Source organism: Nicotiana tomentosiformis, chromosome 2, assembly GCF_000390325.3.
Source record: "Nicotiana tomentosiformis chromosome 2, ASM39032v3, whole genome shotgun sequence".
In the NCBI taxonomy this organism is placed as follows: Eukaryota; Viridiplantae; Streptophyta; class Magnoliopsida; order Solanales; family Solanaceae; genus Nicotiana; species Nicotiana tomentosiformis.
In genome coordinates this window covers 190,929,682-190,951,417 of record NC_090813.1, presented here as the reverse complement: position 1 = coordinate 190,951,417, position 21,736 = coordinate 190,929,682, and the positions used below count along the sequence as shown (strand labels likewise).

At 38.4% G+C, this 21,736-nt stretch overlaps 2 protein-coding genes across 2 annotated transcripts; both read right to left on the bottom strand.

The window, feature by feature from the left end:
• Positions 1-2,522: 2,522 nt before the first annotated feature.
• LOC104101793 (extensin-like) lies at positions 2,523-3,641 on the bottom strand. The gene has a single exon (XM_009609311.4). It carries the CDS (start codon positions 3,595-3,597, stop codon positions 2,683-2,685), a length of 915 nt encoding a protein of 304 aa, XP_009607606.3. The 5' UTR covers positions 3,598-3,641; the 3' UTR covers positions 2,523-2,682.
• A 1,281-nt stretch (positions 3,642-4,922) lies between these two features.
• LOC104101794 (uncharacterized) lies at positions 4,923-8,315 on the bottom strand. The gene is made up of 6 exons (XM_009609312.4): positions 8,145-8,315; positions 7,859-7,996; positions 7,480-7,605; positions 6,816-7,097; positions 6,323-6,487; positions 4,923-5,331 (listed from the first exon to the last, which is right to left on the bottom strand). Exons 1-6 carry the CDS (start codon positions 8,187-8,189, stop codon positions 5,056-5,058), a joined length of 1,032 nt encoding a protein of 343 aa, XP_009607607.1. The 5' UTR covers positions 8,190-8,315; the 3' UTR covers positions 4,923-5,055.
• Between the last annotated feature and the right edge of the window lie 13,421 nt (positions 8,316-21,736).

Here is a 21,736-nt window from a genome sequence, read left to right as displayed (position 1 = left end):
GGTCTTCATCATCATATTCCTCTTCTACCTTGTTACATTTGTCACCTTCACCATTCATTTTGGCAGTGATGATTGGTCCATGACTGACAATTACCTATAGGTCAAAGTCAATAGCCTAAAGAAATGTTTCCATACGCATCTTCCATTCATCATAGTGATGTCCGTCAAATAGAGGAGGTCTTCCAATGTGCATTTCAAGCTATATTGGAGGTTCTATCTCCACTGTCTGATGTCCATCAATTACAACATAAAGACTTATGGCCTCATCCTTCTTCTCTTCCTATTTATCACTTCCATTGTCCTCATACGATGCTAGAAAGGCCTGCGTCATTGCTTCAGTGAATCTTTTACCTAGGATTTTTACTTTGTTGGGGCCCTTTCTCTCATCTTTTCCCATTTTTTTCTTTTCAGCTCGTTATTTCCTCCACTCAATTTCCCACGTTGGTCAATCCTTGACCATGTGGTCCAGCTTGCTACACTTGTAGAACCCATCATAATTAGCTTTGTCGATCTGCTTAGGCTTATCGTTGGTCTCTCTCTTAAAAGTATTTTTGGAGTTCTTCATGAACTTCTTGAACTTAGCAAATATTACTAGGTTAGGACCATCACTGTCAGATTCATCTTCCTCAGACGCCTTAAGGACTAAGGCCTTATCCCTCTTTGGTTCTTCCTTACGCAGTTCTATCTTTCTCATTTCATGAGTCTTTAAGTTTCCAACCAATTCATCAAGTGAGATCTTGTCCAGCTCCTTGGCTTCCTAAATAGCTGTGACTTTCGATTCCCATGAAGCTGGAAGGATCCTTAGAACTTTGCTAACCAACTTTTCTGAGGTGAACACCTTTCCAAGTGACTTCAGTTTATTAGTTATTATGGTAAACCTAGTCATCATCTCTTGAATGGGCTCAGACTCCTTCATGGAAAAAAGTTCATAGTTTCTCATAAGTAATTCTATCCTTGATTTCTTCACTTGGTTTGTTCCTTCATGAGCAGTTTGAAGTGCATCCCAGATCTACTTTGCATTGGATCAAGCCGATATTCTATTGTACTCATCAGGACCAAGTCCATAGATAAGGATTTTCTTAATCTTCGCATTCTTCTCTATCATTCTGAAATCTGCTGCCACAAATTCAGAGAGGTTCTTAGGAACTGTTTTATTTTGTACATTTTGTTTAGTAGGAGTTAATGGACCTTGGTTCACTATGGCCTATAGTTCATAGTCTTCAGCTGTCAGGAAATATTTTATTCTTGCTTTACACCAACTGTAATATTTTTCATTGAACGGGGGTGATCTGGTAGTTGATTGTCCTTCATTAATTTTGGGTGGAGCACTCATTTTGCTTCTAGGATCTCTCTAGGTGTTAGCCGTATGTGAGAACGTACTCTGATATCAATTGTTAGTTTTCGTGCCTTTATAAATTACTAAAAAACTTGATTTTTTACCTTACTCCTTAAATGTAAAGTAAAATAAGCAGTAAAATAAAAATAGTAATTTTTACATGAAAAATCACCCGGTTCAAAAGGTACAAAAATTATGACCTACTGCGTAGGATTTTCAACTTTAACTTCACTAGAACAATGAGCCAAATGTATCAATTACAAAACTGTAACTCAATACTCTCCAGTACTCCTACTACAACTATTTGATTTACATGTTACTCTAACTTGTAAAGCAAACACTCACTCCAACTCACTAATTGTTTGTGACACTTTGATTACAACTCGATTTCCTAAAATACATTCACTAGATTGACTCAAGAATAACACAACATTGGTACTCGACTAGAGTGTGTAAAATGTAGTTCTTCAGTTGATGTGCAAAAGGATGATCTCAGCAGTCCAGACAGATAGTATTTAAATGCCTGGACTCCAAGATCTTCTATAGGAGTCCTATACATAATCAGCTTCTCGTTTGATAGGACTCCTACTGTTCAAAGGACTCCACAAATCTTGGGACTCTTGTCTCTCACTTATGCATGCGTATCTTCTTGTGCAACAACCCTTATCATGTTTAGCAATCTTTTTCTACCAAACTCGGACCTGGTAACTTTGAGATAAAGTCATTGTCTTGCAAAGACGCACAATCATCATCCTTGAGGAGTTGATCCTTAACCCTGAGGAGCTGGTTCTTTGGGCAATTTAGCAGCTACGTTGAGGACCTAGTTCTTAGAACATTTCATCTTAAACAAACTTTGGTAATCATCAAAATCTCAATAGTCAACAACTCGAATAATGAATAATGCTAATCTACTATTGTCACGTAGTAAATTAGCAAAACTCATGGTTAATTCTGGTGCAAACTAAATAACATAAATATTCTTAAAGGTTGAACCTTACCACTACACTAATACAGCCCCCTAGACTACTTTGAAGTTTCTGATGGTTGTCATGTTCCACTGTTTTTACTATTAAATTTATGTGAAGAAATGGTGATTGGTGGAAGAATAGATGAAATCATGAAAATACATCATTCTCAATGAAAAGAACTTTTATATATTCAATTGAAATAATACTCTCTGGAAACATTCAAAATACAATTGAAATGACAAAACACCTGCAACCCGAAGAAGGAAAATATAAATTAAAACAACAAATTAAGAATTACAAATTTTGATATCAGCTAGGCTTCAACTCACAATATAGGAACCCTTTGGTTATATATATTGAGTATGAAAGGAAAAAAATTTAATAATATGGAGGAGGTGGTGATGGAGAAGGAGTTGAAGTTGATTGATAATAGTAAGGGCGTGGTGGTGATGGGGAAGGAGAAGGGGGTGAACTATAGTAGTAAGGTGGTGGAGGAGAAGCTGATAGTTTTTTGTAATAATCATTCTGAGGCAAAGAGCGCACCTTGTATTCATGTTCAGGCATTGAGGGTATTTTGTAGTAGTTATTTTTTGAAAGAGATGGCACCTTTTTGTAGTTATCTTTTGGAACGAATGGCTTTTTGTAGTAGTCATTCTTTGGTAAAGATGGCACCTTGTATTCATGTACAAATGGCACCTTGTAGTTATTCTTTGGAACTGATGGCACCTTGTATTCCTGTTCAGGTGTTGAGGGTGTCTTGTAATAGTTATCTTTTGGAAGAGATGGCACCTTCTTGTAGGTATTTGTTGGAACTGATGGCTTTTTGTAGTATTCATTCTTTGGCAAAGATGGTGCTTTGTATTCCTGTTTAGGCATTGAAGGTACCTTGTAGTAGTTATCTTTTGGAACAAATGGCACCTTCTTGTAGTTATATTCTAGAACAGATGGCTTCTTGTAGTAGTCATTCTTTGGCAAAGATGACGCCTTGTATACATGTTTAGGCGCTGAGGGTGCTTTATAATAGTTATCTTTTAGAACATGTGGCACCTTGTTATAGTTATTTTTTGGAACTGATGGCCTCTCGTAATAGTTATTCTTTGGTGAACTAGATGGCACCTTGTATTCATGTTTAGATATTGAAGGTACCTTGTATTGATTCTTGGAGAATTCTGGCACTTTGTAATTGTCTTGTGACAATGGTGGTTTATAAGGATATGGTGAATATGCCATAGTGCAGGTTGCAATCAAGAAAAATGCCAAAGCACTAACAAATTGAGGCATTTGTTTCTTCATTTGGCTTCCCGTTGAGAAGATTTGGATTTTAAGGCTAGATGATATTTTTTTTTCTTTCTTTTTCTTGTGTATTTGAGAATGGAGTAACTAGGAGTTTATATAACCTAATTAAGAAGGTGACTTGATCATTTGAATGCTTAAAATAATCCAAACACATCTGAGATTTTCCTATTTTTTGGTTAATGCTGTTCCACTAAGGTCTTGATATAATGGGATGCCATGAACATATCATACCTTGGCTTGACTCACTTTTTTTAAAAAAATAATTCCAAAATTTTTATTGAATCTTGTTTACAAACATACATTTGTGATCTTATAAAATGATTGCAGAGGAAAAAGAAAGAAGAAAATAATATTTAAGTACTTCATTGTTTTGGCTTATCTTGCTAATTATATCTATATTATTAAAAAAATATTGATTTTAGTCCCTGCATTATAGTCTAATTCTGCGTTATATAAAGTGCGCAATTTTAGTTCTTAAACGTGAAAATGTTAACTTTAGCTTCTTTTCTAAACCATTTCCGGTGGAACAACATTGGCACTTGTGAAAGAGAAAACAACCCAGCAGGTTAGAGATTGCAACCTATTTGCAACTCCATAAGAGTATCAATGAAATGAGAAATATATACAAACATTTTAGGAATCCACTATAGACTTTGACTTGCCCAATCTTTAATTATTCTCCGCTCCCGTGTGACCTGATAGGTTACCGGTTCAAGTCGTAAAATCAGTTACTGATATTTGCATCAGGGTAGGCTGTCCACATCACATCCTTGGGGTGCGGCCGTTTCATAAACCCTGCGTGAAGGACTGCCCTTTGCGGTGCATACAGTCTAAAAAATTCATGGTCCAACTCTCATAATTTATCCATTTTCAAGAATTATAACAAGTTTTCTCGACAATGTAAGTCCTCTCTAGTCTCCTTGTCCTGGTCCATTTTTACCTTTAATTTGAGCCTTTCATATTCTTCATCTTGGAATTTTGAAGGGTTGAGGTTGAGATGTAGTGATTATTTATTGTAAGGACAACCAACTATCATCTAAACAGATGTAGATCTAGAATTTAAACCTGATGGATTCAGTTTCTCACTATACAATGGATTCAGCTTACCACTATACAATGTACTTTTGATATTATGGGTTCAGATATAATGATTTTTTCACACATATCTCTAAGATCAGTGTCGAAAATGCTAGAGGTTCAGTTGAACCCATTCAATATGGCTGCATCTGCCTCTGCGTCGATGCTTCTACTCTAAGAGGAGTACAACTTGAATCAACCTTTACTTGATGATTGGAGGTGTTGTTCGGATGAAGATTGGAGGATGAAAACAACATAATTGTTATCTTTCATTATAGAAAACAACTTGCAATATAGACTACAAAATTTTACAATATTCGCGATATAGGCAGATTACTACATTGATTAAAAAAACAGGTTTATACTATCATTGTTTCTTCATTCTTCATCATAGATCTCATCTAGTGATTTGGAAATACCATATATATCTTTCTCTCGTGCCTCGGATCCGCCATTTGTCTCGGTATCCTCCTCTGGAGAAATGTCCAAACCCATTCCTCTTAGTAAATCTTCATAGGATGCAGAGAGATCTTGTGAGGTCAACTGGTGGTACTCAACAAGATGTCTAAGGCATTGATTCTCCCTATTCAAGTTTGCATTTTCATTTGCAAGCCTTGATTTTTCAGTAAGAAGTGCCTCCATTTGAAGCCTCACCTAAGCAAGTTCAAAAGATAAAAAGAGTTGGTTAAATGCAGACATTTTACAGATATCTATTTTGAGTCACAATTCAAATGATAGAACATGAAATTTAATCTATCTAAGGTTGATCATGACCATTGTTATAGCTCAATCTTGTCTAGTGTGGAATGCATATACTGTTCAATCTGTTTTACACTCTGTCACGGTTCAAGTAGTAAACAATTTGAGTGTCACTGTTCAACGAGTATAAAATTTAAGTGCCACAGTTCAAGTAGAGCGTCACTCCATGATTATCTACCATTCGAAACTATCAGTTTATATAGCTTAAATCTATTCTACAATATCTCATGGTTCACGTAGTAAACAATTTGAGTGGCACGGTTGAAGTAGTTTTGAGTGTCACGGTTCAAGTAGTATCACTCTACATTGTCTACCATATGATACTGTCAGTTTATATAACATAAATCTATTCTATATTGCATCATGGTTCACGTAGTAAACAATTTGAGTGGCACGATTCAAGTAGTATCACTCAATATTGTCTACCATATGATACTGTCAGTTTATGTAACATAAATATATTCTACATTGCGTTATGGTTCACGTATTAAGCAATTTGAGTGTCACGGTTCAAGTAGAGTAAACAATTTGAGTGTCACGATTCAAGTAGTATCACTCAATATTATCTACCATATTGATACATTATACTGTCAATTTATACAAAGTAAATCTATATCATGATTCAAGTAGTACAAAATTTGAGGGTCACGGTTTAAGTAGTATCACTCTATGTGATAATTTAAATTTATCATATGATACTATCAGTTTATATAATTCAAATCTATATCATGGTTCACAAAGTAAACAATTTGAGTGTCACAGAAAGTTATAAACAATTTTGAGAGTCACGATTCAAGTAATATCACTCTCAATGATGTCTATCACATGATATATTAATATACTGTCAGTTTATATAACTTAGAGTGAGGATGCCAAGTGTCATTACCAGGTCATCTTCTTCTGGTGGTATCCCTTTGTCAAAGCCATCGCGAAGTCTTCTATTCTCCTCCTCCAAAAGAGCAGAACGTTCTTGCATAAAGCGTAAGTCTGATCTTATTGATTTCAATTCTCGAGCTAATGTGGCCGCTTTTGATGCCATGGAAACTGCAAGCTACACAGAGATTATGTCAAGTTAGCATTTAAACACAAATGCAACAACAACAACAACTATGCCTCAATCCCAAACAAGTTGAGGTCGGCAAACACAAATGCAGCAAAAGTAACTAGAACCATTCTTGGAGAAATAACAACAACAACAACAACAACCTAGTAAAATCTCACAAGTGGGGTCTGGGGAGGGTAGTGTGTATGCAGGCCTTACCTCTACCTTGGAAGGGGTAGAGAGGTTATTTCCGATAGACTCTCGGCTTAGGAAGGAAGGAAAGAAACAGTAGAAACAAGCAATAAAACACAAGAAAAAGGAATGAAGGGGTACAAACATTTTTGGCTTTCTTGAACTTTCCCAGCTCTTTTGTGACTTGCCCATTTTCTTTTTTGGTATCATCATCTTGTTGTGAATCCTCTGAGCAATCATCCAATTTCCTCTTCAATCCTTTGTTGCCTTCTTCAGTCTCTTTCTTTTCTTTATCTCCCTCATCTTTACCTTCCTTTGATTGGTTTTCTCCACTTTTTGCCCTCTGGTTTTCTCCACTTTTTGCCCTCTCCATTGTGCAATGAAGTATATCTGTCAATGTGGGTGGTTTTGCTAGATCTCTTGCTCCCTAGATAGGAAAAATATATAGGATGCTTGATAAATAACTCGATCTTTACTTTTAGGCTCCCAAACTATATACACGTGCAAACACAATTTCAACTTCTAAATACTCTTTTTCAACTATATTATGAGGTGCATTACTCTTTTTCAACTTCAAATACGCCATTTTTCAACTTCAACAAAATATTGCCAAACTGTTATGCGTCAAAAGTTACATTGCTTAACAGTATTCATGAGCAACTTCAGTAAAAACCTCAATTTTACAAACCAAACTTCTTTTCAACAAATCATATAGCATTCCTTAACACAAAAAGCCTTTTGAAAATCACACACAATTAACCCTATATATAACCTATAATCATAGATTAAAACAAGGGATATATATATACCTGAAGGGCATTTTCAAGATTGTTAGATAACTCTGAAAGAGTGTAAGAAACAGAATCAAATCCTCTTAGTAAAAGCATAGCATCCTCCTTCATTCTCTTTGATTTATCCTCTGCTGCTCCATCACTCTACAACAAGCAATTTTCAAACAAAATTAAACAAAAATTAAGACACAAAAAAAAAAAAAATAAACATTTACCAATTATAAAATAAAACACAAAAAAAGTTTTTTTTTCTTTCAAAAAAAAATTTAAATTCTATGCATTAACGATGTAAAAAATATTTACACAATCATGTCATTTCCTAGGCAACTAACCTGTTAAAATTCAGTGGTAGTATACAAAATCCTTTACACTGTTAATGTATATTACTTAAATTTACCTTTTGAGCAGGGAAGGGAAAATCAACAGGGGTTCGATTTTCAAGAAGAGTATCAACCCTACTGCGAAGAGTACTCCAAAAACGTTTATCTGAAGATGGACTGTAAATTGGTGAAGAACCCATCAAGCTTGGTGAACCCTGAAAATTAAATAGTGATAAAATTTGAGTATTTTGGGTAATTTATTATACTGAAAATTAACAGCACAAAAGAATAGTACCAAAAAAAAAAAAAGAATCTAAAGTTGCAAGTCTTTAATGTTGTGTTTGAAAGAGGAGAATCAAGAACCTTGTTAAGTGAAGCAGGAGATGAAGATTCTACTGAGATTGCCATTTGAGCTTTATGGATTTGGAGAGAGAAAGAAAGTGAAATTGGAGAGAGAGAGAGGGGGGGAGAGAGAGGTGACAAGAGTAAATCTGTAAGTTTGAATATGTCAGTTTGTAACGGCTAGTTATAGGAGAGCTGATGAGGTTGTCTTTAAATAGGAGAGAACATGACACTAACGTTATAATACATCACAAGTTGTCTTGTTGTCGCATTTATTGTTGATTTTGGTGATGGCATCAAACGGCTTGATTGACATTTATCAAACCATCACGAGAAGGATTAATACTTGTTTACCCTAGTAAATCGAGAAACTTAATTATCTATATTTATATATATATATCTATCTATAATATATTAAAAGCATGAAAGTCCTATCGAAATATCATTTTCTTTTTTACCCTTCTTAAGTGCATTTTACATTGGATATAACTATAATTATATCTAATAATATTTTTTGGGGGAAAAAACCAAAACCTGCCGCATATTATCGTTTTCTTTTTTTAGGATTTTTTTACAGATTTAGGATTTCCTCCGAGAATCGTGTTGTATTATCTTTTCTTTTGTTTAGCATTCTAGATTTAGAATTCTTCTATACCAATGTTACTTATGGTGTATCTTGTTTTTGTTTAAGTTTAGGATTCAATTTAGGTTTATGTTATCAAAGGTGCCGTAGGTTTAGGATTCTTTTATTATCAATCTTAATTTCTCTATAAAAAGAGTCTAATCAAGACATTACTATAAAGTTTGAACAACTTGAGTTTTATCGGAAGATAACTTTAATAATATTTTCAACTTCTGTAGAACGTATTCAATGAAAATTATTTTTTGATCCAATTGCACTCTTTAAAAATATTTTTATGAATTGTGGGTGTGTGTTGCAGTAAAAAATCAACAATTGCTGATTCTTCAAGCTGATCCTCGAGCAGAAGCACGAAACCCTATAGAAATGTCGTTTGCCCTTTTTACCTTTTGTAAGTGTATTTCACGTTAGATAAAATTATAATTATAAATAACTACTCCTTCCGTTTCAATTTAGATGAGATAGTTTGACTTGACACAAAGAAAAGAAGATTTTTGAAACATGTGGTCCTAAAAGCTTAAGGGATAAAAGCTTTGTGGGGTCATAATATTTATATGGCTATAAAAGATTATCATTAAGGGTAAAGTAGGTAAAATAAAAAATTCAAAGTTAAATTTTTTCTAAATATATAAATGTGTCATTCTTTTTGAAACGGACTAATAAAAAAAATGTGTCATTTAATTTGAAATGGAGGGAGTAATAATTTAACAAAACATATGTAATTAACTTGTCGAGTTTTAATTGGAGTCTTTCTTTATTTTGGTTTAGTATTTATTTAGGTTTTGGATTCTTTTACCAATTAATGTTACTTACATTTTCTCTTTTCTTTGTTTAGGTTTAAAATTCACTTTAGGTTAACAGTAAATTGCTCCGCATTAACGTGTTAAGGTGCAAGAACTTCACCTTTCATGGCATTAACATAAAGGCTCCAGCAAAAGGAATAAAGACAGATGGTGCCCATGTTGCAAGATCAAGAGGTGTTAACATTACAAAGTCACATATTGGTATTTGAGATGAATGCATATCGATTTGTGGGGAAAATTAGCTAGGCTTAGGATTCAACAATTAATATCGAGGTCTATGAAAATTTCAGATTGTGACAGGAAGAAGGTAGAGAGTGATTTGTGATTAAGGTAAAGTTCAACCCTTTAGTCGTCCAAAGTATGTCATTTTATATAACTTTTATATCCAATGAACATATTTTCTGTAGTTCGCACGTATATGTTTTATTGTGTAACATTACTGTGTCGTTCATCAATCTTATAACGTCTCAAGTTTTGCTTCTAAAATAGATTGTTTATACTGAAATCATCAGATGCTACTGCTTTGCTTCTATGCTTTGGGTTAATTAAGAAAATTTATACTAAATTCATTCAGCACCTTGTGATGCCTACGACTACAGGATGAAAGATTTATGTTTTTTCCTTTTTCTTTTTTCTTTGTTTGTTCTTGCGCGTTTGGTTTGTGGTTTTTGCTCCATAGATATTAGCTAAATAGATACTACTTCTTTATGCAGTAATTGGTGGCTCTTAAAGTCTTGATATATTTTCACAAAGAAGATTTATAATACAAATCTGTCTTAATATAATATAGGGAATGAGGTTAAATTTTCTATCGGAATTCAAAATTCGGGTATACTTCTCAATAATCTATATCTATATCTATCTATACTATATTAAAAGCACAAAACCCCTTAGCGAAATATCGTTCGCCTTTTTTACCCCTTAAAATCGGATTTCACATTGGATGAAATTATAATTTAAGTTAATTTTTTAATTTGTAGGACTTTAAAATTAACTAAAATTTGGTCATAAAATCTTTCCTTATTGAATTAGGTAAAAATACTACTAAGATTTAGGACTTTAAAATCATTAAAAATTTACCTTATATAAATCAAACAATTAGTTTATAATATTTTTCTTTTTATGGTACACGCTAATGCACGACATGGCATTCTCATGAAGCAGAAGTTGGTGGCCTGTTCTACACAATAAACAACACTAATCATTCCAAAAACAACAAAAAAATGTAAGTTTAATCTTTTGATTTCCCATTAATATATTCATCCTTCAGGCAAAAGTAAATAAGAATATTTTTGTAACGACCCGACCGATTGTTTTGCTTTCTATAACTCTGTTTCCCTAAATAAGACTTTCCGTACATACTATCACTATTTTATAACTTGCGGGGATGGTTAGTTCGGGATTTGGAAGGGTTCGGGTTGAAATCGGTACACTTGATTCCTTAAGGTTGGCTTAAAAGGCCAAGTTTGATTTCGGTCAACATTTTGAGTAAACGACCTCGGAATCGAGATTTTGCGGTTCCAATAGGTTCGTATGATGATTTCGGACTTTGGCGTATGTTCCGATCGGGCTATGGATGATCCGAGAGCGTTTCAGCGCCTAATAGTGAAAGTTGGTTCTTGAAGGTTTAAAAAAGTTCTTTAAATTTGGTTTGGAGCAGTTTTTGGTGATATCGAGGTCTAAATGGAATTTCGAGACCGAAAATAGTTCTATAATGTCATTTAAGACTTGCACGTAAAATTTGGTGTCATTCCGAGTAGTTTTAGTACGTTTCGGCGCGTTGGAAGTAAATTGAAGAACTTGAAGTTCTTAAGTTTGATTCAATGGGTTTTGGGGTGCCATTCTTAGTTTTAATGTTGTTTCGGGCGTTCCGCGAGTTCGAGGGAGTCCGTTTTATGATTCCAAACTTGTTGGTATGTTCGAACGAGACCCTAGGAGAGCCCCGGGGGTCAATCGGACGAGGCTCAGACTAAATTAGAAATTGGGATCAGTTGTTGAAGCTCCAGTTCTGTCCTAACCGCACCTGCGCTTGGCCAGCCGCAGGTGCAAGCTCGTAGGTGCGAGCCATGAGCCGCAGAAGTAGAAATGCGAAGAAAACCCAGGCACCGTAGGTGCGGAGGAATTTACGCATCTGCGTGACCGCAGGTGCGGGCACTATTATCGCAGGAGCGGAAAGGGCTCGCAGATGCGGCCCCTTGTGTCCGCAGATGCGGAGCCCGGCCAGACGAGAAAAAAGTGTACCTGCAAAGGTCTTGTCGTAAGTGCGGGACCGCAGATGCGGCCAATGCACCGCATGTGCGAAAATCGCTGGGGCAGTGCACTTCATTTAATACGGGACTTAGGCATTTTTCTCCCATTCTTTACACATTTGGGCGATTTTAGAGCTTCAAAAGGAGAGATTTCAACCTAGCTATTGAGGGTAAGTAATTCCTACCTTAATGTGAGAGTAATATATAGATTTTGGGTAGATTTTAACATGAAAATTATTAGAAATCATGAGTTTAGATGAAAAATTTAGGGTTTAATAAAAATGAGATTTTACCACGGAAACGATTATGAACTTAGTGAAAAATCATATATTTATGTTCCTAAGGTTATGGGTAATAACTTTCTTCAAACATTTCCGGAATTCGGGCATGTGGGCCCGGGGGAGAATTTTAGGAATCATATCATTTGGGTTGGGTAATCACTTTAATAATGAAGATGTGAACTTTTGAGCATAGATTGATTGATTTATATAATGTTTGGCTAGTTCTGAGTCGTTTGGCATCAAATTTGGAGGCTTGAGCGTATTCTTGAATTGGGAAGTAAGCTTTGAGACGAGGTACGTCTCTTTCCTAACCTTGTAAGGGGGAAGTTAACCCCATAGGTGAACTTAATCAATATGTACTTCTATTTGTGGGGGCTACGTGCGCACGATGTGACGAGAGTCCGTGCGTAGCTACTATTCATGCTTATGTCCGGGTAGATTTAGGCTTACACCATGCTTTATTGATGTCGTTGCTTGTTTATGCTTACTAGTTGTTGGATTAAAGTGGAAGTTGAAGGTCCCAATATTTAAAGCCCAAGTTGAATTTCTTATTTTTATAAAAGAATTGAGAAATACTACGATAAGTTGAGAAATTATACGTTCAACCGCTTCGCAAATATATTCCGCGAGCGGGGTAAACTTTCACTACTCTCATGGGAGCGGGTCGTTCGCCTCGGCAGGATTTATTGATATATTATATGGTTCGGGTCGTTCGACTCTCGGCAGTGCACAGTATATTATTATATATATTTGGATCGGACCGTACGTCCTCGGCATGACTCGTGCGTAGTAATACCGAAATCCTTTCTTGTATTTAATAATGTTTCATGGACTTGAAAAGAGAAAGGAATAGAAGAGAGATATGGTTTGATTTTTACTTGAAAGAAGGATTTACTTACTTACTTCTTGTTTTGAGCGCTATTATTATTGTATATTACCTTCTTTATACATTATTATATTTTTGGCCCTTAGTAAGTATCGAAGTCGACCCCTCGTCACTACTTCTTCGAGGTTAGGCTAGATATTTACTGGGTACACGTTGTTTACGTACCCACGCTATACTTCTGCACTTGGTGTGTAGGATCTGAGGTAGGTGCATCTGGTTACAAGTCCAGCGCGCACGTTTGACTTCTAGCTCGAGACTATACGGTGAGTTGTCCTTCTGAGCCGTTCAACAGCAGCCGAAGTCTCCCTTTTGGATTTATATTTCTGTCTATTTCCTTGATACAGTAGACTAGTATTCTTTTGTATATTCTGCTAGTAGCCCACATACTTGTGACACCAGGTCTTGGCACACATACTAGTAGACTTATAATTTTAGATTTATTATTGTGACTTCGATTTGCACTCAGTTGCTTTTGTTTAATTACCTTACGACAGTAAATTTCTAAATCTTTTATAAATGCAGAAAACATTTGCTTTGCAAATATATTAAAAGTGGAAACCACTAGACTTATGAGTGTTGGCTTGCCTAACAACGGTATTGGGCGCCATCACGGCCTATGATGAAATTGGGTCATGACAACATGGTATCACAGTACTAGGTTCACGTAGGTCTTACAAGTTATGGGCAAGCCTAATAGGGTCTTGTGAATCGGTGCGGAGACTTCCGTACTTATCTTCGAGAGGCTATAGGGTGTTAGAAAACTACTCTTTATTCACCTCCTATCGTGCAGTTGATGGTGTACTAAGTTTCTTCCTCTTATTCTCTCACAGATGGTGAGAACGCGCGCAGCAGATGTTCCAGACCCGGGAAGGGCTGCTCCCCCTATGGCTAGAGGCTAAGGCAGAGGTCAGGGGAGGGCACCGGCCCGAGGTAGGGGACGAGGACATCCCAGAGTCGCCCCAGTTGTACCACCAGCGGATCCAGTGGAGGATCTCATTGTTGAAGAGCAGGGAGGGGTGCCCGCCGCAGAGCCAGTCCCGGGAGATTTCACGTCAACACCGGGCTTTCAAGAGGTCATAGGTCGTATGTTGTGGTTCATAGATTCTATGACCCAGGCTGGTTTATTTCCAGCAGACCCAGCCACATCTCAAGCGAGAGGGGGAGCACAGACCCCTACTACTCAGGCAATTGGGCATACATCTATCGTATATCAGACCCTGGGTATACTACCCATGGGCGGAGCCCAGCCAGTTACAGCGGCTGTACCTGAGCCTAGACTAGTTACGGCCGGCGAGCCGCAAAAGCTCTTGGACAGATGGGCTAGGCTTCACCCTTCGGTCTTTGGGGGTGAGCGATATGAGGATCCTCAGGACTTTATTGATAGGCGTAGGGACAGACTGCACAACATGAGCATATTGGAGTCTCACGGGGTAGATTTCACTACCTTTCAGTTTGAGGGCAGCGCACGTAGGTGGTGGAAGGCTTATCTTCTTGGCAGACCAGCAGATTCTCCTCCCATGACTTGGGACCTATTCACCCACCTATTTTTGGACAAGTATATCCCACCCTCCTAGAGGGAAAAGTTGCGGTGTCAGTTCGAGCGACTCGAGCAGGGTCAGATGTCAGTGATCGATTATGAGGCTAGATTCTCTGAGTTGTCTCGCCATGCACTTATGATACTTCCTACTGAGGCGGAGCGAGGGCGGAGGTTAGTTGCGGGATTGCACTCAAGTATTCAGGATACTATGGCCCGGAAGGTTGAGATGGGAACTTTTTATCAGTTGGTAGTGGAGATTGCTCGAATGATTGAGGGTTACCGTCAAAGGGGTAGAGAGCAGATGCAGCGGGACAAAAGGTCCCATTTTTCTGGAGAGTTCAGAGGTGCCCCAGCTAGGGGCAGAGGTCATTTTGGGAGGGGTCAGCCTAGCAAGCCCCTATATTCGGCACCACCACCTCCTCAGTGTGTTCCGGCACGACCCTATTTCAGCACTATGCCGGAGGGTTCTTACCATCTGCCAGCTATTCAGGGTTCTTTCAGTGGGTACTCCGGTCATCAGGGTTCTTCCAGTGCCTACTTCAGTGCCATGCCGGAGAGTTCATATCGTCCACCAGCTATCCAGGGTCCTTTCGGTGGGTATTCAGGCCATCAGGGTCAGACTTCAGGGCAGTAGTCCACCGCTCCGAGGGATTGTTATGAGTGCGTGGATCCTAGTCATATGAAGAGGCATTGCCCTAGACTTCGGGGCAAGGCAGTACAGCAGGGTCAGCAGCCCATGATTACATCTCCAGTAGTCGCACCAGCCGTCTGACCGCCCAGTGGCGGGGGGCAGGTGGGTAAAGGTCATCCGAGAGGTGGAGGTCAGGCAGGCGGAGGCCAGCCAGGTGGCGCTCCAGCCATATTTTATGCTTTTTCGGCCAGACCAGATACAGTGGCCTCAGATGCCGTGATCACAGGTATTATTTCTGTCTGCGGTAGGGAAGCTTCAGTATTATTTGATCCAGGGTCTACCTATTCGTATGTGTCATCTCTATTTTCTCATTTTCTGGATATTCCTCGTGAGTCCTTGGGTACTCTTGTTTTTGTGTCCACTCCTGTGGGCGATTCTTTTATTGTGGTTCGGGTCTATCGGTCTTGTGTGGTCACATTCTGTGGATACGAGACTAGAGCGGATCTTATGTTGCTTGATATGACCGACTTTGAGGTCATCCTGAGCATGGACTGCTATCCCCTTATCACGCCATCCTTGATTGCCATGCCAAGACTGTTACCTTAGCGATGCCAGAGTTGCCTAGATTGGAGTGGAAGGGTTCATCTGTCAGTACATCTAGTCAGGTTATCTCTTTTATGAAGGCTCGCCACATGGTCGAGAAGGGTTGTTTGGCTTATCTAGCCTATGTTCAGGATACTACTACAGAGTCTCTGGCAATTGATTCAGTACTGGTGGTCTGGGAGTTCTCCGATGTGTTTCCTTCTGATCTTTCGGGAATGCCACCAGATCGTGATATCGACTTTTGTATTGACTTGGCTCCAGGTACTCAGCTAAGGCTGGCAAGTGGGCCGGTCCAGGCCCGGGACCGGCCCAGGACCGCGGGCCAAACGGCTAAATGGGCCAGGACCGTTTGGTCCGGTTTTAGCGGGCCTGGTCTGGTCTCGTGGGCCGGTCCTATGATTTGGGCCCGCAGGCCCGGGATCGGACCGGGACCGGCCCGGTCCCTTAGCGGGCCCAATGGCTATTTTAAAAAATAAATAAATAAATAACCGTTGGGCTGTCAAAAATAGTCGTTGGGCTGTCAAAAATAGCCGTTGGCTATTTATGAAATAGCCATTTAACCCCCAACTTTGTTTTAATCCCAAACTTTTTATAATTACACTTTTTGTGCTCATTCCATAGGGGGAAGGAAGACTAAGAAAGATATTGCCATGATTTTTAATGCTATAATAAAAATATAACGCATTGATTTGAATATCTTTTTACAATATTTTTATCTTTTTATATATCTTAAGCTATACATATAGTATAATATAGTATAGTATAGTATATTGTGTGTCTATATTTGATATACTATATATACATCTTAAGATATACTATATATACTATACTATATATACATCTTAAGATATACTATATATACTATACTATATATACATCTTAAGATATATATACATCTTAAGATATACTATATATACTATACTATACTATATATACATCTTAAGATATACTATATATACATAGTATACTAGATATACTAGATATATATATATAGTAGATATACATGTATATATAGTATATCTTAAGATGTATATATAGTATATAAATCGAATATAGCTTATATATAGTAAGATGTATATATATTATAGTATAGTATAGTATATATATATATATATATATATATATATATATATATATATACACACACACACACACTATACTATATATACATAGTATATAAGTCATATTCGATAGTATACATCTTAAGATATACTATATATACATCTTAAGATATATATATATATATATATATATATATATATATATATATATATATATACACACACACACTATACTATATATACATCTTATATATACACACACTATACTATATATACATAGTATATTCGATTTATATACTATATATACACACATCTTAAGATATATAAGCTATATTCGATTTATATACTATATATAAGCTTATATATCTTAAGATGTGTGTGTGTGTATATATATATATATATATATTAAGATATATATATAGTATATAAGTCGAATATAGCTTATATATCTTAAGATGTATATATAGTATAGTATAGTGTATATATATATATATAAGCTTATATATATGTGTATATCGAGTATATCGAATATACTATGTATATATATGTATATGTGTGTGTGTGTGTGTGTGTGTATATATATATATATATATATATATATATATATATCTTAAAATGTATATATACACTATAATATACTATATATACTATAATATATATACATAGTTTATAAGTCATATTCGATAGTATATATCTTAAGATATACTATATATACATCTTACTATATATATATATAGCTTATATATCTTAAGATGTATATATATCTTAAGATGTATATATATCTTAAGATCTACTATACTATACTATATATATATATAGTATATCTTAAGATGTATATATAGTATATTGTAAGATGTATACTATGTATATATAATATAGTATATATATATATATATATTTTTTAAGATGTATATATAGTATATAAATCGAATATAGATTATATATCTTTATTACTATTTTTTTTCTCTAACTTCTATAAAAAAAAAATTAAAAATACAAAGTTTCTGTTGGGCCCGGGACCGGCCCATTTAACCCGGGACCATTAGTTCGTGGTCCCGGTCCCGAGCCGGTTCCAACAATAAGCCCGCGAAGCCCGGGGCCGTTTAGGACCGGACCGCATAGGACCGGCCCACTTAGGACCGGGCCCGCAAAGCCCACTTAGGACCGGGCCCGACCCACTTGCCACCCTTATACTCAGCCTATATCTATCTCACCGTACCGTATGGCTCCGAAAGAATTGAAAGAGTTGAAGGAACAGCTTGAGGAGTTGCTAGCCAAGGGGTTCGTCAGGCCGAGTATATCACCTTGGGGTGCACTAGTATTATTTGTGAAGAAGAAAGATGGGACCACGCGGATGTGCATTGATTACCGCCAGTTGAACAAAGTCACCATTACGAACAAGTACTTGTTACCACGTATTGATGATTTGTTTGACCAGATGCAGGGTTCTAGGGTGTTCTCTAAGATCGACTTGAGATCAGGGTACCATCAGTTGAAGATTCGGAACTCAAATGTTCCGAAGACTGCTTTCCATACTAGATATGGCCATTATGAGTTTCTAGTGATGTCCTTCAGTTTGACTAATGCCTCAGTGGCATTTATGGACTTGATGAACAGGGTGTTCAGGCCTTATATTGATTCATTTGTCATTGTCTTCATTAATGACATTTTGATCTACTCACGTAGCATGGAGGAGCACGAGCAGCAGTTAAGAGTGGTGCTTCAGACCTTGAGAGAACGGAAGCTATATGCTAAGTTCTCCAAGTTTGAGTTTTAGCTAAGTTCTGTGGCATTCTTGGGGCATTTTGTATCAGGCGAGGGCATTAAGGTGGATCCCAAGAAGATTGAGGCAGTTCAGAGTTGGCCTCGTCCTACTTCGGCGACTGAGATCAGGAGCTTCTTGGGGTTAGCAGGTTATTATTGCCGGTTCGTAGAGGGTTTCTCATCTATTGCAGCACCTTTGACTAGATTGACCAGAAGGGTGCTCCGTTCCGTTGGACCGATGATTGTGGGGAGAGCTTTCAGAAGCTGAAGACAGCTTTGACTACAGCACCAGTTCTAGTGTTGCCTTCCGGTTCGGGGATGTATACTATGTATTGCGACGCTTCACGCGTTGTCTTGGGTAGTGTATTGATACATGAGGGGCGAGTTATTGTGTATGCTTCACGTAAGCTGAAGCTCCATGAGAAGAATTATCCTGTGCACGATTTGGAGTTGGCTGCGATTGTTCATGCTCTTAAGATTTGGAGGCATTATCTATATGGGGTGCCTTGTGAGGTTTACACTGATCATCGCAGTTTGCAGCACTTGTTCAAGCAAAGGGATCTCAATTTGAGGTAGCGCAGATGGCTTGAGTTACTGAAGGACTATGACATCACTATTCTTTATCATCCGGGCAAGGCAAATGTAGTTGTGGATGCCTTGAGCAGGAAGGCAGAGAGCATGGGTAGCTTGGCATTCATTTCAGCAGAGGAGAGGCCACTAGCTTTGGACATTCAGTCCTTGGTTAACAGACTTGTGAGGTTGGATATTTCAGAGCCTAGCCAAGTTCTTGCATGTGTTGTTGCCCAGTCTTCACTATTGGAGCAGATCAAGGCTCGACAGTCTGATGATCCGCACTTGGCAGTTCTCAGAGAGACGGTACTATAGGGTGGTGCCAAGGAGGTTTTTATTTGCGAGGATGGTGTCCTACGACTCTAGGGTCGTCTATGAGTTCCTGATGTAGATGGCTTGAGGGAGAGGGTTCTAGAGGAGGCACACAGTTCTCGATATTCCATTCATCCAGGTGCTACGAAGATGTACCGTGACCTGAGGCAACACTATTGGTGGCGGCGGATAAAGAAGGACATAGTTGAGTATGTAGCTAGATGCCTAAATTGCCAGCAGGTTAAGTGTGAGTACCAGAGGTCAGGAGGTCTACTCCAGCAGATCACTATACCCGAGTGGAAGTGAGAGCGCATTACTATGGATTTTGTAGTTGGGTTGCCGCGGACTTTGCGGAAGTTTGATGCAGTTTGGGTCATTGTAGACAGATTGACCAAGTTGGCACACTTCATTCCTGTGATGACTACCTATACTTCAGAGAGATTGGCCCAGATTTATATCCAGGAGATAGTTCGGTTGCACGGTGTGCCTGTTTCCATCATATCAGGTAGAGGTCCTCAGTTTACTTCACATTCCTGGAGAGCAGTACAGAGTGAATTGGGGACCCGTGTAGAGCTCAGTACAATATTTCATCCACAGACTGACGGGCAGTCGGAGCGGACAGTGCAGATATTGGAGGACATGCTCAGAGCATGTGTGATTGACCTTGGAGGGTAGTGGGATCGGTTCTTGCCCTTGGCCGAGTTTAAGTACAACAACAGTTACCAGTCCAGTATCGAGATGGCCCCGCTCGAGGCTTTATATGGTCGGCGATGTTGTTCTCCTATTGGGTGGTTTGAGCAGGGCGAGGCTAGGTTGTATGGCACTGATTTGGTGAAGGATGCCTTGGAAAAGGTAAAGTTGATTCAGAAGCAACTTCGCACAGACAGTCCCGACAGAAGAGTTACGCGGACCGGAAGGCGTGTGACTTATCATTCATGGTGGTCGAGAAAGTTCTCTTGAAAGTCTCGCCGATGAAGGGGATCATGAGGTTTGGGAAGAAGGGCAAGTTGAGCCCAAGGTTTATAGGTCCATTTGAGGTGTTAAGGCTAGTTGAGGAGGTTTCTTATAGGCTTGCTTTGCCTCCCAGTCTATCAGGAGTTCATCCGGTTTTCTACGTGTCTATGCTCCGGAGGTATCATCCCAACTTGTCACATGTGTTAGACTTCAGCACGATTCAGTTAGATGATAGTTTGGGCTATGAAGAGGAGCCAGTTACCATAGTTGATAGGCAGGATCGCCAGTTGAGATCCAAGAGGATTTCTGCAGTAAAGGTCCAGTGGAGGGGCCAACCAGTCGAGGAGGCGACCTGGGAATCCGAGGAGGACATGCGGAGCAGATATTCACACTTATTCAGCACTTCAGGTATGATTCTAAACTCGTTCGAGGACGAATGTTTAAGAGGTAGAGAATGTAACGACCCGATCGGTTGTTTTACTTTCTAGAATCTCGTTCCCCTAAATAAGACTTCTCGTACATGCTTTTACTGTTTTACAACTTGCGGGGATGGTTAGTTCGGGATTTGAAAGGGTTCGGGTTGAAATCGGAACACTTGGTTCCTTAAGGTTGGCTTAAACGGCCAAGTTTGACTTCGGTCAATATTTTGAGTAAACGACCTCATAATTGGGATTTTGCGGTTCCAATAGGTTCGTATGATAATTTCAGACTTGGGCGTATGTTCGGATCGGGTTATGGATGACCCGAGAGTGTTTCAGCGCATAATAGTGAAAGTTGGTTCTTGAAGGTTTTAAAAAGTTCTTTAAATTTGGTTTGGAGCAGTTTTTGGTGATATCGAGGTCTAAATAGAATTTCGAGACCGAAAATAGTTCCATAATGTCATTTAAGACTTGCACGTAAAATTTGGTGTTATTCCGAGTAGTTTTAGTACGTTTCGGCGCGTTGAAAGTAAATTGAAGAACTTGAAGTTCTTAAGTTTGATTCAATGGGTTTTTGGGTGCCATTCTTAGTTTTAATGTTGTTTCGGGCGTTCCGAGAGTTCGAGCGAGTACGATTTATGATTCCAAACTTGTTGGTATATTCGGACGGGATCCCGGGGGACCCCGAGGGTCAATCGGTCGAGGCTCGGACTAAGTTAGAAGTTGGGAGCAGCTGTTGAAGCTCTAGTTCTATCCTAACCGCACCTGCGCTTGGCCAACCGCAGGTGCGAGCCATGAGTCGCAGAAGCGGAAATGTGAAGGAAGCCCAGGCACCGTAGGTGCAGAGGAATTTATGCACCTGCGTGACCGCAGGTGTGAGCACTATTGTCGCAGGAGCGGAAA

Excerpts from the sequence above, each read along its gene's own strand:
- LOC104101793 (XM_009609311.4), bottom strand. The coding sequence starts at position 3,597 with ATGAAGAAACAAATGCCTCAATTTGTTAGTGCTTTGGCATTTTTCTTG.
- LOC104101794 (XM_009609312.4), bottom strand. The coding sequence starts at position 8,189 with ATGGCAATCTCAGTAGAATCTTCATCTCCTGCTTCACTTAACAAG. Across the intron at positions 7,997-8,144 it reads CTCCTGCTTCACTTAACAAG|GGTTCACCAAGCTTGATGGG; the intron begins GTTCTTGATTCT and ends TTTAATTTTCAG. Across the intron at positions 7,606-7,858 it reads TTCCCTTCCCTGCTCAAAAG|AGTGATGGAGCAGCAGAGGA; the intron begins GTAAATTTAAGT and ends TGCTTGTTGTAG.